Source organism: Dasypus novemcinctus, chromosome 16, assembly GCF_030445035.2.
Source record: "Dasypus novemcinctus isolate mDasNov1 chromosome 16, mDasNov1.1.hap2, whole genome shotgun sequence".
NCBI classification, from domain to species: domain Eukaryota; kingdom Metazoa; phylum Chordata; class Mammalia; order Cingulata; family Dasypodidae; genus Dasypus; species Dasypus novemcinctus.
Window position 1 is genome coordinate 39,442,894 of NC_080688.1, and position 14,229 is coordinate 39,457,122.

General features: G+C 43.7%; 1 protein-coding gene and 1 long non-coding RNA gene across 2 annotated transcripts in view; one reads left to right on the top strand and one right to left on the bottom strand.

Annotated features, from left to right (window-relative positions):
* The window catches only part of LAMA3 (laminin subunit alpha 3), a 273,948-nt gene extending 266,474 nt beyond the window's left edge, over positions 1-7,474 (top strand). The window contains exons 71-75 of the mRNA XM_058277557.1: positions 2,726-2,885; positions 2,986-3,116; positions 4,857-4,950; positions 6,208-6,327; positions 7,101-7,474. Of these exons, the coding sequence (XP_058133540.1) occupies positions 2,726-2,885; positions 2,986-3,116; positions 4,857-4,950; positions 6,208-6,327; positions 7,101-7,246 (651 nt within the window). The 3' untranslated portion in view covers positions 7,247-7,474. The remainder of the gene's footprint in view (positions 1-2,725; positions 2,886-2,985; positions 3,117-4,856; positions 4,951-6,207; positions 6,328-7,100) is intronic.
* A 4,136-nt stretch (positions 7,475-11,610) lies between these two features.
* On the bottom strand, positions 11,611-14,158 carry LOC131273629 (uncharacterized). Its single transcript, XR_009180878.1, has 2 exons — positions 13,953-14,158; positions 11,611-11,740 (listed from the first exon to the last, which is right to left on the bottom strand). It is a non-coding gene; the product is annotated as an uncharacterized lncRNA (long non-coding RNA).
* Positions 14,159-14,229: the final 71 nt, after the last annotated feature.

Consider the following 14,229-nt stretch of genomic DNA (forward strand, 5'->3'; position numbering starts at 1 on the left):
GTCCCTTCATTTGGAAAGCATGGAGCTTGACAAGTGACCAAGAAGTATTTAAGACTTATTTGCACCAAATTAAAATTTGATCCATGTCCTAATCAGAAGACTGGAGAGAGAATTGAAAAAGAGATAACTTAGGAACTTAACATGTGTTTGGATGTTACTTAACGTCTGAAATAACTGAAAATTATCCCAAGAATTAAATTTGGGGAAATACTAGACTAGGGAAATTCACAACTCCCTATATCTCTTAGGAGGAGGGGAGCTTGGCTGGATTTATCAAATTCATACATTCTGATTAGGTGAAGCACCAGGGCAAGAGCTTTGAAAGTGCCTCCTCCTTCTGTCTCTCCTTCAGTGCTGCTAGAGGGGTCATTATACCCAGGGAACCCAAGGAAGCCTCACCCACCTGACTTTCTTCTCCCAGATTCACCTTTTCCCACAAAGTTAAGATGGTTCTGACAACAGCTCAGGCCTAAGAACTGTCCCCCACCTAAAGGGATGACAAATGCTCACCCCCTCTTGCTCCTTTCTCTGGAGCTGGTGGCACATCCTGGTGTGGTGTTGCTTGCAGCAGTGGAGGCGAAGGCCAGGACCCAAATCTGGGCCTTGAAATGAAGTAGGCCCATCAGGTCTTCTCCACCCACTTAGATTCTTGGCATTCAGGCTGACCTAGTTTTGGTCAAGGGGTTGCCACAGGGCCCAGCCTGAGCCATGTGAGTTTTGCATTGAGGTCTGGGGCAAAGCATCAGCAAGTACTAAAGTATAATTTTGCTTTACTTCAATCCGTACCTATTTCCCTTTCAGAAAGGTCACAGGATGGGATGACTATTCAGGGGCAAAGTTTAGGTATTCCGTTGACCTGGATAAATCCTCTTAAAACCAGACTCATCACACTCAGCAACCTAAATCTGGGGCTCTCAATAGCACCCCATTTGCAGATTCCTAAGCCTTTCTTCAGCCTGAGGGTACATCACATTGCATCCTTGCTACCCCATAGCCTTTTTTTTTTTTTTATTGACTTTGTAATAATATTACATTAAAAATATATATGTGAGGTCCCATTCAACCCCACCCCCCCCACCCCCCCCTCTCCCCCCCCCAACAACACTCGTTCCCATCATCATGACACATCCATTGGATTTGGTAAGTACATCTTTGGGCACCTCTGCACCTCATAGACAATGGTCCACATCATGGCCCATACTCTCCTCCATTCCATCCAGTGGGCCCTGTGAGGATCCACGATGTCTGGTGATCACCCCCGAGGCGCCATCCAGGGCAGCTCCACGTCCCAAATACGCCCCCACCTCTCATCTCTTCCTGCCCTTCCCCATACCCATCGTCCACCATGTCCACTTTTCCCAATCCAATGCCACCTCTTCTATGTGGACATTGGATTGGTTGTGTCCATTGCACCTCTATGTCAAGAGGAGGCTCAGATTCCACATGGATGCTGGCTGCCATCCTCCCATTTTCAGTTGTAATCACTCTAGGCTCCATGGTGTGGTGATTGTCCTTCTTCAACTCCATCTTAGCTGAGTGTGGTAAGTCCAATAAATCAGATTGTAGGTGCTGGAGTCTGTTGAGGCTCAGGACCTGGCTATCACATTATCAGTCCAGAGATTCAAATCCCCTAACTATATCTTAAACCCCAACGTTAACTGCACCTCCAGCAGATTAGGTGGGCAACTTCCAGTTCACAAAAGACCTGCTTCTGAATACCAAAACCTGCAGTCAGCCTCGAGGGATCAAATATTAGGTTACCACCTCTCTCAGGGAAAGACCGAGCTTGATTTTAGATATAGGCTCTTCATTGCACAAATGACAAATCATGAGAAACAAAAATTTCATAGGGAGCCAAATCAGTAGTTTATCGTTGACATTGGTAAACCACATATAACTCTAATAGTACCATCTTCTCTTAAAATTACTATATTTTACCTCTGTCATTTAGGATTTCAGGGTCCTAAAAGCATTCATTCTAGAAAGAAATTGAGGAATTTTATTCAGTGATTCTTAACATTTTTGGAGAATACAAAACCTCTCCCTAGGAAATTGCACATACAGAAAACAGCTGGTTAAGGGGTCACAGGCCCTTGAAACCTATCTGTGAGCCCCAGACTTGGGGCTCCATGCAGCCCATTATTACACACAGTGAGTCTTCTTTTAACTCCTTGGCTTTGGGGACTTAGCGGTGGTGCACTTAGCCCAACATAGGGAACTTTTTCGCACTCTTATTTTGGGCACTTTTTGGCCTCCTTAGTCAGCTGCCTTGCATTAAGCTATCACACTGGCTCATGAAGCCCTGGGAAGTGGTTTGTACTTGCAAAGAGACAGATCTGTGAGCTCTAAGGTGGAAATTTCCTCCTGTGACAGATCTGTCTGAGTGGACCAGGGTCAGGTCAACCTCCCTGTTCTTACTCCCTGTTCTTACTAGCAGCCCCCACCTCTCCCTGCTCCCTACATGCCCGCCGCCTGGCTTGGTGGCACCTTCAGACTTTGACCAACCCCCAGGCATCTGGTATCCAGGCTTTCCTGGGCACTGAGGGCTGGGAGCCAAGTGGAGCAGTCAGGCTCACCTGACTCTTTGAAGCAAAAGGATGAGTCCCCACCTACCTCCCCCTCTGTCTGACCAGCTGCCTCTGCCCTTTTACCTCAGCTACCCATGTATTTCTGAGAGTTGTGAGTAATAAGGTTTGCTTTTTCTTTCTCTTCTGATTGGTTGCAGAGCCTCCCCCAAAACAGCTTCGTGGGATGCCTGAAGAACTTCCGGTTGGATTTAAAACCCTTGGGTGCCCCCTCTGTAAGCTTTGCGGTGTCTCCCTGTATGGGTGGCTCCTTGGAGAAAGGTACTTACTTCTCCCCAGAAGGAGGTCATGTCATCCTAGGTAAGGAGCAGTCGGGTAGAGGTTATGCTTTGAGTCTTAAGAATGCCATCCTTTTTCTTAAATATTATGGTTTAACTGTTTGTTTTTTTTCTTTTGAAAGCAAATTCTGTGCTGCTGGGACCAGAATTTAAGCTTGTTTTCAGCATTCGCCCAAGAAGTCTCACTGGAATTCTAACACATATTGGCAGTCAACCTGGGAAGCATTTATGTGTTTATATGGAGGCAGGAAAGGTGCGTAGCAGTATGAGGAAACGGGAAGGGCATATGGATTTACATTAGAACCAGATTCCATTTCTGGAGACCATAGTTGAAGCTACAGCCGATAGTGGAATCTGATCTTGGATTTAAGAGACTTCATTTCAGGACTTAGTTATCATTTTCCTTTAGCAAGTAATTTTATCAGGTTTTCTGTTCTCCATAGATCTTTAAAATTGGGAAAACTCAAACAAGCTGGGCTGAATTCCAGCTCTACCTCTTAGTTATATGGCCTTAGCCAAGTTAATTAGCCTCCTTCAGACTCAGTTTCCTTATCTGTAAAGCATGGATAATAATTTTTATATCTTAGGGCTCTCATCAAGATTATAGAAACTGGCCATATATCAAGAAATGTTTATATTCTCTCTGCCCCTTTACCGGGACCACATCTCTTCTTTTATTCATAAGGCCAGTACGAGAATGAATGGAATGGGTCAACTCACCTGTTGTTTATACCATGTCACACCCATGCCCATGGCCTTGTTCCCACTGAATCAGTTGCAGATCCTACTTATTCTCTCCGCACAAAACCAAGCCTTTCTGGCCCATGTAGCCATTCTGGCCCATGTAGCCATTCTGGCCCCTAGACCTCATACTAGCTTCCTTTGGTTTCTCTTAGATTCCTTCTAGATGCTTCTCCTGCCTCACTCTCCTTATCACCCACAGGCCTTAGTCAATATCTTATTTTTCAACCAACCAGTCACATCTCTTTCCTCCTCAGATATCTCAGAATTCCCACATTCTTCCAGGAAGTCTCTTTTAATTAAGACTTCAAGTCAAAGATTGATAATACCTTGTTTGCTTTTACCTCCATCAGGTCACAATTTATTAAATGTAAGAAAAACTATTTTATTAGGAAAATAAAATAGCTAGAACTCCTCGAGCACTTTTTAAGTCTGAGCAGGTCTCTGGTAGCCCAGAGAAGGAGACACCTATCTGCTTGCTGGGAGGTGGAGGCAAGGCTGGTTTTTCAGAAAAGGGGATAAGGAGAGATTCCAGTGCATTTGTGGATAGGAAAGAATCACAGACCCAATGACCTTCAAGGCAGGAGCAACATTGTTTAGCTCAAAAATTGCCTGAGGAGAGGCTGCAATCTAGCTATATGCAAATTACATGTAAATTATATATACATGGGTTTATTTTAGTCCTCTCAGTTCACTTACCTTGATTCAGGCCTCGGAAGATCCTAGAGGAGACCCTGACCTAGAGAGTGGGAAGGGGGCTTGTGCACAATGACACGCCAAGTGCCTGATCCCTGGCAGGTGCCTGGTGCTCATGCAATCAGTTCACATTTCTTGGACAAGGATGCCTCTCTTAGGTAATGCATCCTTTGAGTTATTATAATTGACGGGTCCTCACAGCAGGGTGTAGGCATCAGCCAGCATTTTTGCCTTCCAAATCTCCCCTGTCCTCCTAAGCAGAGCCACTGCCACATCTTAATTGCTGGGGAGGAATAACCTTTGAGGAGGGCTGCTGGGGGCAGGCGGTCAGGAGGGAAGGGCACACTGTCACAGCAGCACCTGCAGGCAGGGCCCTGGGTGTGCTCGCCTGGAAGGACTGCAGCAGAGGGATGCTTCTGCAGCACTGGACTCTGTGTCATCATCTGATGCAGAGGAGGGACCCATATCTAAAATGCCCCTAGGCTGTCATGTGTCAGGGCAAAGTTGGTGCCACCCACATCTTTAGAGGAAATAGGAAAACACCTGTGTGTTCTAGGTCACAGCCTCTGTGGACACCGGGGCAGGTGGGATCTCAACATCGATCACCCCAAAGCGGTCTCTGTGTGACGGACAGTGGCACTCGGTGGCAGGTATGACATCTAGTAGCCTATTGTTCATGCCCTGAACCCCCTGAGGGTTTCTATCCCCTTTCCATTTTGACCAGAATATCCCAAATCCAGCCTCAGTTGGCCTGCGGGTCCGTGACTGCCTGACCATGCTAGCCATCAGGCTGACAAGTCTGTTCTCAGCCCCACGTGTATTTCTGCAATTCATGGCTGCTGCCTCCAGATCTCCCTAGCACACTGAGGTCTTTGGGTTTTGTTTTTGAGTCCAGCAAACTGACAAGCTGTGTTTGTTTTCTTGAGGTTAGTCTAACATTGGGATTTCAATTTTGGCTCGAAAGTCATAAAGAACACAGGTCAAATTTCAGTTCCATCCCTCACGCTGTATGACCTTGGGCAAGTTACTTAATTGCTCTTGCCTTTCAATTTCCTCATCTGTAAAATGGAGGTCAAAGTAGTGGATACCTCCTAGGGTTGTGAAAATTCAATGGGATGATGCATGAAAGTGCTTAGCACAGTATCTGGTATGTAGTAGGTGCTCAGGATGTATCTTTCCACTGTTACTATTATATTGTTAAGGCTTGTTGATGGATTATTTTTGTCAACCACTAGGCAATATTAATGCAAACTATTAAACAAATCACTGGGTACAGAACAGGCATATCCTCTGAAATATAATCTGCTATTTTATTAATAACTTGTGGATATTAGTTTGGAGAAATATCAGCTTGTATTGGCCAGCATAGGTTTTTACCTTTTGTAAAATGTAATCATGGCTAATTTGAAAGCTAACTACTTTTCAACCAGCTAAGATTGTTAACATGGGAGGAATTTTGTTTAGAGGGCCAGGAGCTATTGTCCCTGGAGTCAGTTTTCAAAAGTCAGTGTGTCTTGGTGGAAAGTAGATGAGATCACGTGAAAGAAGCACAGTCCCTGGAGATAGCAGACCAGGGCTTGAACCCCAGCTCTTTCAACTCACAATCCAATAATCTTGGCAAGTTCCTCAATGAACCACAGTCTCTACTCCATGAAATGGGGAGATAATATCTTCTGTATAGACTTATCTTAAGGATTAAATTTGATAATGTGTGTGGAAGCATCTAAATACTGCCTGGTATTTAGATGAAGTTTTTTGAATTTAAATCTAGGTTGATCGCATTCTTACAGTGCTTCCACAGGCCCAAAAGGGATGAGTTAAAATGAAGCCAGTGGAGACACAACTTGTAGGTTTTAAACAGTGGGCTCTCCTTGGGCAATAGACCTAACTAGCTTCCTTTTACCCAGTCACCATAAAACAAAACATCCTGTACCTGGAACTGGACACAGACAGCAGCCACACAGATGGACAGCTCACCTTCCCACCTGCCAGCACTTGGGAGTCACTGTACATTGGAGGTGTCCCAGGTAATTCTTGTCTTGACTTCTTCTACTTCCCATGTTGTCCATGTTAGCTCTTTATATTTTCATCCTAATCCAAGTAATATTATACCCTGGGCCATGGGTTGCTTGCGGGGCAGCCTTTGCCTGGGAGGTGAGGACGCCGAGGCCCTTTGCTCCAGCACATGGGGAAACCCCAATGCCAGCAATGAGAATATTTTAGGGTAAGCTCCAGTTACATTCCTGCTGCTCCCCCTTGTCCCAAACCTGCAGTGCTATAAGCATCTCTTAAGAGGCTGCATTAACCTAAAAGCGTGATATCAGCAAAGAATCTGGAGAGGGACTGAAACGTTGGTCTTTCCTTTCCAGGGATTTAGTTTTCACTGATGAGTTATTAAGCTCTGTGGGGCCAGAATTGGAGAACCAGGCAGATTGAGATAGTCAAGTGTAAGACTGGAATTTTGCCTGGAAATAACTTTGTCACTTTTTACTGTTTTATGTCCCTCCAGTAGTTTAGTGGTTAATTTTACTGGTCTCTTAGGGCCCATAAAAAGCACAAGAATTATTATCCATTGACTTGGGTTGTGGCATCTCCTTGTTTAATGAACTTGAAGCTAGGCTTCAAGTTCATTGATTTATCGCAGTAGGTGGTGTGTAGGAAGCCTGCCAGGAGAGGAAGAAATGCACTGGGTGGACCAAGACTGGGGGGCCCTTTTGCCCTTCTAATGAGACTATTTTTAAAAAATACGGTGTGCATTAATTTGACAGGATGTTGAATACCTCTCCCTTTTCTCTTTCAGCCAATTTGAAGACACCAAATCTACCTGTGTGGAAACCATTTTTTGGCTGTCTGAAGAATGTTCAAGTCAACCATATCCCTGTCCCTGTCACCAAAGCCACAGAGGTCCACGGGGCCGTCGGCCTGAACGGCTGCCCTGACCACTGACGCGAGCCCTCCACACAGCAAGGAAGTTCACTGTCAAAAGCCCTGATCATCCCATGCACTTCCCTCACCTGACCTGAGATCATTCTTGACCTAAGACACCATCTGGATGGGTTTCAGAGCAAATCTTATTTTGAATTCTGACCATGTGCGGCCCATCATTTGGGCAGTTTTGCATTCAGTGATACATATGTACTTTATATAAAAATACTATTTCTACAAGAAGGTAAACCACTTGTTATATGCTTTTGGTAATATTTTTTTTTCCATAAAAGTTAAAAGTGTTTTAGAGAACATTTTCCACTTGTTAAAAAAAAAAAAACAAGTACCTTTTAAAGCACTTTAAAAACACAAAACCTTTACAAATGTTAAAGGGTGATAATTTATGGGCTTAAATAAATGCAGTGCACTCTTCAGTAATGTTTATTAAAAAACCAGTGTCTTCATGGTCAGTGTTAATTTATCAGGTGTCCAGCTCCTGTTCAATTGCTTCCTACAATAGATAGGAGCACCTACTGGGGAGGAACTGTGTGTGCTCAGTGCTGGAACTACAGGGGGTAAAAGAAGTAACCCCTGCCCTTTTAAGGAATTGGCAACCCAACAGGGAGCCAGATCATATTAAAAAAAAAAAAACAAAAAACAGTAAATAACAAATAATTAATGAACCTCTGAATACATTTGGCTCCCTAATCCCAACGTTCCCCAATTGCTACCAGACAACTCTATGTTATGGTTATCAATTCTAGGAGAGCAGAAACTATCTAGTAGAGGAGATGAGATAGATACACATACTGTAATTAAGGCTTTGTATCGCAGACTGATAGAGGCCAATGAGAAGGAAGGATCACCTCTAGCTTAATCTGCAAAATAAGGAAAGTTGTACTAGACCAATATAATCCAGTATTATCTTTCCTAACAAAGACTCTGAAAGCATTTATGTATCTCCTACATAGTGATTGTTTATCAGGAGAAAAATTACAGATAATTCTAAAAATTGGATATGGTATCCTAAAAGATGTCCTAATAGCTACATTCCCCACACCTCTGAAAATGAGTCAAAAGAAAACCTAATACTCTTTTATGACCTTCCCAAGAAAGTCTAATAGATATCCTTTCTAACAACCATACCTATATAAAAATAGAACATTCTCCTGGAGATCAAGATCCCTATCATAGGAAGAATCCAACAGAAGCTGGGTGGTGGGCCCTCAGGGAGGCTACATTGGGTTAGAGATTGAAGTACATAACTAAGTTTTGTGCTTTCTGAAAACATTGCTTTTGAAATGAAAAATCCTCTGGGTGATTACCACCCAGGAACCAAGCCTCTCCCTGCTTGAAGGTCATCCATTTTACCTTGACTTTGCCAGGTCTACACTAAAGGGATGATTCTCTCTTCTGGTTCCCTAGTGTTAACCTAAGGGAATCTACAGTTATTATTACTGACTGTTTTTGAGCACTTCCTAGAGGTATTATAAAGGGGTAACCAATTCCTTGCTGACTAATAGCAGTGGTTTGTCCTATTTCATAATAAATTGAAGAAGAACTGCCCATCTTCCTCAGCTGCTGATAATCCCAGCCACCAGAAAACAGCAGAGTATCACAGATGGAATTACAGTTGAGGAGACAGAAAGCCATCCATGGGGCTGTTCTCAAATTATAAATGTGTGTTCTCTGGAACGAAAGCTTTCAGCCCCACAACTGAACCATCGTGAGGTTTATCTGTAAACTCTAAGTGCCATACAAATAATATTGCTGTTGTCGTCTTCCTGGCTCACAGGCTCACACACTTTGGGCTGGCCATGGGGTGAGAGCCTTCATAAGGACAGCAGGATGACAGGTAGTTGACTCTGACCAGGTCACTGCTGGGCCCCAGATGGTTCCAGTTGGGTCCAGTGGGCCTAGATTATGATAAACTCAAGAGCACACTGCCTCAGCAATGGTTGTTGTAGGGGCCCAAAGTAACTTTAAAAGCAACCATGTCCTTTTATGAGGCTACTTCTATTAGCATCTCTCAGGGCACTTTTTTTTTTCTTTTTAAAAAAATGTAACATATAACAAAATTTCCCAGTTTAAATGTTTTTAAGTGTATACTTCACTGGTATTAATTACATTCAGTCATTCACAATGTGGGGCTCCCATCACCACCCTCCATTACCAAGACTTTTTCCTCTTGACCTCATGTCTCAACACATAAACTTATTGAGTTTGTGCCACCCCCATAACATCAGAGGGCAGTAGCACCAGGCAGAACATGCTGGCCTCCCCTTCCTCCCAGGTGGGAAGTGGTCCCAGTGCCCCAAAGAGAACTTTCACTTTGCTCCTCTCTTTATTCCCCAGCCCCACTCCCGAGAAATTCTCTGCAAAACCCCAACTTCTGCTCTGCCACCCTCTTTAACTCCTCTCTCTTCCAATTCCCAAGTTGTCTTTTTACTAATTTTCACTAATTTCAGCATTAGGTGGATCAAGGCCAAATTATTTCTTAGGAGCAATGACTTGGTTAATTTTATGGAATATAAATGAGTTGAAGAATACCATCCACAGGAAATGTTTTTTCTCCCTTATTTATAAAGACAAATATAACCCCAGAATGTAAAATATACCTGTCGATTGCCAGAAGGTTTTTTTTAACTCCCCCTCCTTGCAGCTTGCTTGCTTCTGCTCTCTGTGTCCATTCGCTGTGTGTTCTTCTGTGTGTATTTATTTTTATTTATTCCCATCCCCCCATGGCTTGTTTGTTGTCTACTCTCTCTGTCCATTCACTGTGCACTCTTCTGTGTTGCTTTTTTTTTTACTTGTCTCCCTTTTCTGTTGCGTCACCTTGCTGAGTTGGCTCTCCGCAACACTTGTTGGCTCTCCGTGAACACAAACCCAGGGCCTCCCATATGGTATACAGGAGCCCAACTGATTGAGCTATATGCGCTTCCCGCCAGAAGGTTTTATTCTCCATAAATTTTAAATGTGTGGTTTATTTTACTCTACATTGAGTCACTGGTAAAATGTGAATTGGGAGTTTCAGGGGGTACAAGATCAGAACTTTCTGGATCACTTCAGTCTCCATGACTACACACAGATAGCACGGCACACACATACTGATCAAACCGTCCTTTGCTCAAACAGCTTTTGCTAATTCATCAGTAACTTAAATGGTTTCTTACTCGGGGAGCATGGACGGTTATAATGGAGCTGTGTATCTGGTGGTGTGGCTCAGGCATGTTGCCCATTCAAAAGGAAAACTCTCAGTATGTATCTACTGTTCCTACAGGAAATATGCTTCCTCAGAAATAATGTCTATATTCTGGAAAACAAGTGACTGAATGTATCTAGCATTCAACTGCAGTGCTGTCAGACAGAGTAAGATCCTTACTTTCTGTGTTTTCCCAGCACTGTCAGGAAGCTGAAGTGCACTGTGGGACTTTGGGTGACTTCCTGGGCCAGAGTCCAGATGCTGCTCTGACAGATGCTGGCCAGCCCGCTCCCAGTGGAGTTGTCTCCAGCTCCTTAGCTCCCTGTGATGACTCTCTCTCCACTTCCCCAAAGTAAGAGGAAAGCCCTCTTTCTGCCCCTTGGAAAAGATCCTTTGCAGTTAAAAGTTCCTTAAAGGCCACTTCCTGCTCCCTTGGACCTATAATTTCCTCTGAGGTTTAAGCAAGCAAACTTTCTGTCATGTGGTTTAGAATATTCAAGAGGTTTGAGAGACAGAAACTACCTCCCCTTTTCACAAGATTCAATGAACTTAATTCAAATAGATAACTGGGAAAATACCTGTAACATAACCGAAGAAAAAACTTTAATATTCTTACAAATTAAGTGTTCTTACAGATTAATAAAAATACAAACACCCCAATAATAAAATGGCCAAGGGACATGATACTTTACAAAAGAAGAAATACAAATCGCTGCTAAGCTTATGATTACTATCCTCAATCTACTTAGCAATCAAATAAATGCAAAATATGAGGCCCACATGATTTAACTGTGTAGGGACAAGAGAAACTCCCTGTTTAAAATGCTGCCTTTCCATCAAGATCTGTCACTACAGCCTCACCTGATAATGAAGCAATGAGAGAGCCATCCAAGGCCACAACCTAAATTTCCAATGAGGAGGTTTCCTGGCTGTGTTCAACCTCTCTATGAAGGTTGATGAATCCCACTCAACCAGATGCTCTGAAACTTAAACCACAGTTGTTGCAATTCTGTAGCAGCAATGTGAGGATGAGAAATTTTACCAAGATCCCCCCAAAAATATTGCCTCCCCCTCTCCTATGTGCTTTGGTGCAAAATGGTAATACTGCATTTGAAGAAAGCCAATCCTTCAAAGTGGTGTTGGGGTTAGTGATGAGTACCAATCAAGAGGTTATCCATAAGAAGATGGTTAACCAAGCACATTTATTTGGCTTTGATCTCGGGTGTTGCTTGAAGATTCCCATTTCTCCAGTTCACCCAGTGCAGTATTGTTCTTTCAACAGACAATGGGCTTGCTAGCTGTAAGTCACAGACCTGCCTCCAAGGAGATAAAGGGATCTTAAAAACACATGAGTAAGGATGGATTCCTTGTCTGGAGATTCTGATTCCCTAGGTCATGTTGAGGCCCAGAAATCTGTATTTTTATTAAACAGTCCGGATGACTCTCATAATCAGGAAAATAAGGGTAATACTTTAGTATGGGAACAAGTACTTGTATTAAACTGGAGTTCTCATATCATTCCATTTTAGGAAGGCTTCCTTAGGAGCCTATTACTAGCATCAAAACCATTTCTCCTTCTGATGGAGAATTTAAGTAAGAGACTATGTAGCCTTACAGTAGCGTGCTGAGCAGGACACACCGAGCTGCTACAGCTGCGGGACATCAATAGTGTTGTCCAAGAAGCGCAGGGAATCCAATGGTAGAAGCCATTTCTTCTGCTCACATGCCAATTAGGAAATAACTCTTCCCATCAAAAGAGTATGAGCGGGCCCAGCTGGCCTCAGCAGAGTAGCAACACCTACTCTCTGGTTTGTTGGACTTATGCAGGCCAGCTCCCTTACCCAGGGAGGTGAGGATGCTCAACCACCACACCAGGGAAAGGAGAGTGTCGGCAACTGCAAGCAGGAGAATCGCATCCATCAGCCATGGGATCTAAGCCCCCTTTTGATTTAGAGGTGGAGTGGACATCACCATCTGAGGGTCCACAGGATGGAGGAATAAAATTTGGATTAGAGTGGACTTACTGGTTTTCTACTATAGAAGTATTGTGACTCTAACAATGGAAGAAATTGTATCATTGATGTGGAGACAGTGGCCATGGGAGTTGCTGAGGGCAGGGAGAGGGAAGAACAGATGTGATGTGGGGGCATTTTCGGGACTTGGAGTTGTCCTGAATGATATTGCAGGGATAGATGCATGATATTATATACCCTGCCATAATCCACTGAATGGACTGGGGGAGAGTGTAAACTACAATGTAAACTATAATCCGTGCAGTACTGCAGTGCTCCAAAATGTATTCATCAAATGCAATGAATGTGCCACAATGATGACAGAAGTTGTTGATGTGGGAGGAGCATGTGGGGGTGTGTGGGGGGTACATGGGAACCTCTTATATTTTTTAATGTCACATTTTTTTTGTGATCTATCTTTAAAAAATACTAAAGAAAAGAAAAAATATTTTTCTTAAAAAAGTATGGGTCGGGGAGTGGATGTAGCTCAAGTGGTTGAGCACCTGCTTCCCATATATGAGGTCCTAGAGTGACTCTCTGGAAACTTCTAAAAGAGAGAGAGAGAGAGAGAGGGAGAGGTGGAGAGAGAGAATGGGTGGCAGGTGAGCTAAGTCTTGAATAATTCGGGAGTGAGGAATGTGGGAACATGAGGGAAGAACATACAGTGAAGGCAGAGAGAAGAAAGAGAGAAGGACTAGGAGAGTGAGAGAATCCTGGAGAGCTGAGGCCCAGTGCACAACAACCAGGGACTCATGTATGTGAAGAGACAGGGTGCTGGGCAGGAGCCAAGTCCTGGAGGGCTCTGGATTTAGGGAGAAAGAGGCAGCTCAGATCAGGGAGGGACGGGGCCAAAAGACAGATTATGGCGGTAGCCCAAGGAGTGAATGGGAGGTGAGAAAGTGTCAGCAATTTGTGAAAATTACTCTTGCAAGAAACCTAATAATGATGAAAAGGAAACGACCTTGGGAGAACATATGTTTGAGGCACATTGCTTGGTTTTGTTCTGATTTTAAAAGGAAGGCAGAATGGAGTATTTTGCATGCTGGAAAAGAGTTGGTTTATAAAGAGAGGTCAGGCATGTTTCACTCTGTAGCACACCCACAACCAAGTGTACTCTTCTTCTTTTCTTGTTTCTTAATAAACTCTTTACTCCCTTGCCTAAAAATACACATTAGGAGAGGTTAAAGATGAAGGGCAGAGGGTGGCAGGTAGTCATGAACAAGGAAGACTCCTTGAGTGAGTGGTCTTGGAAAAAGGAAATGGAGAGTCTTCTCCTAACCCTAGAAGAGAGGAGGGTGGGGGTAGGTGAGTGGAGAGTGGAGGGAGGCTCTCTTTTCCCAGTGAAGCAGGTGATAAAGTTGTCCAAGGGAGGAGGGTACGGACGGTCTCAATGGGCACTTGGGGTAACGTAGGGGTCAACTTACAAAAGGTACATGTAAAATGGTAACCGATGGGAACTCAGTACTTATCATGGGTTATATTTTTGGATAGGTTCTTAGTGGCACTGACTCACATAATTATGTAAAGTTTTTTCAGCAGCGCTTAGGTGGGTGAAGAAATAGAGAATAAAGCTGGTGGATTGTTCTTCTTCCTTTTTTTCAGCTTTCTCGTTTTTCATATTCCATGTATCAAGAGCCTCTGGAGTTATTCATTCTCTTCAGTTCATGACCGAATTGGATTACCTCATCCAGTGGTTCTCAGCTTGCATCAGCCAAGCCGTCCTTTTTAAGGCAGAACTGATCTCGGGTGAGAGCAAGCATCAGCAGGTTCTAAAGTTGCCCAGGTGATTA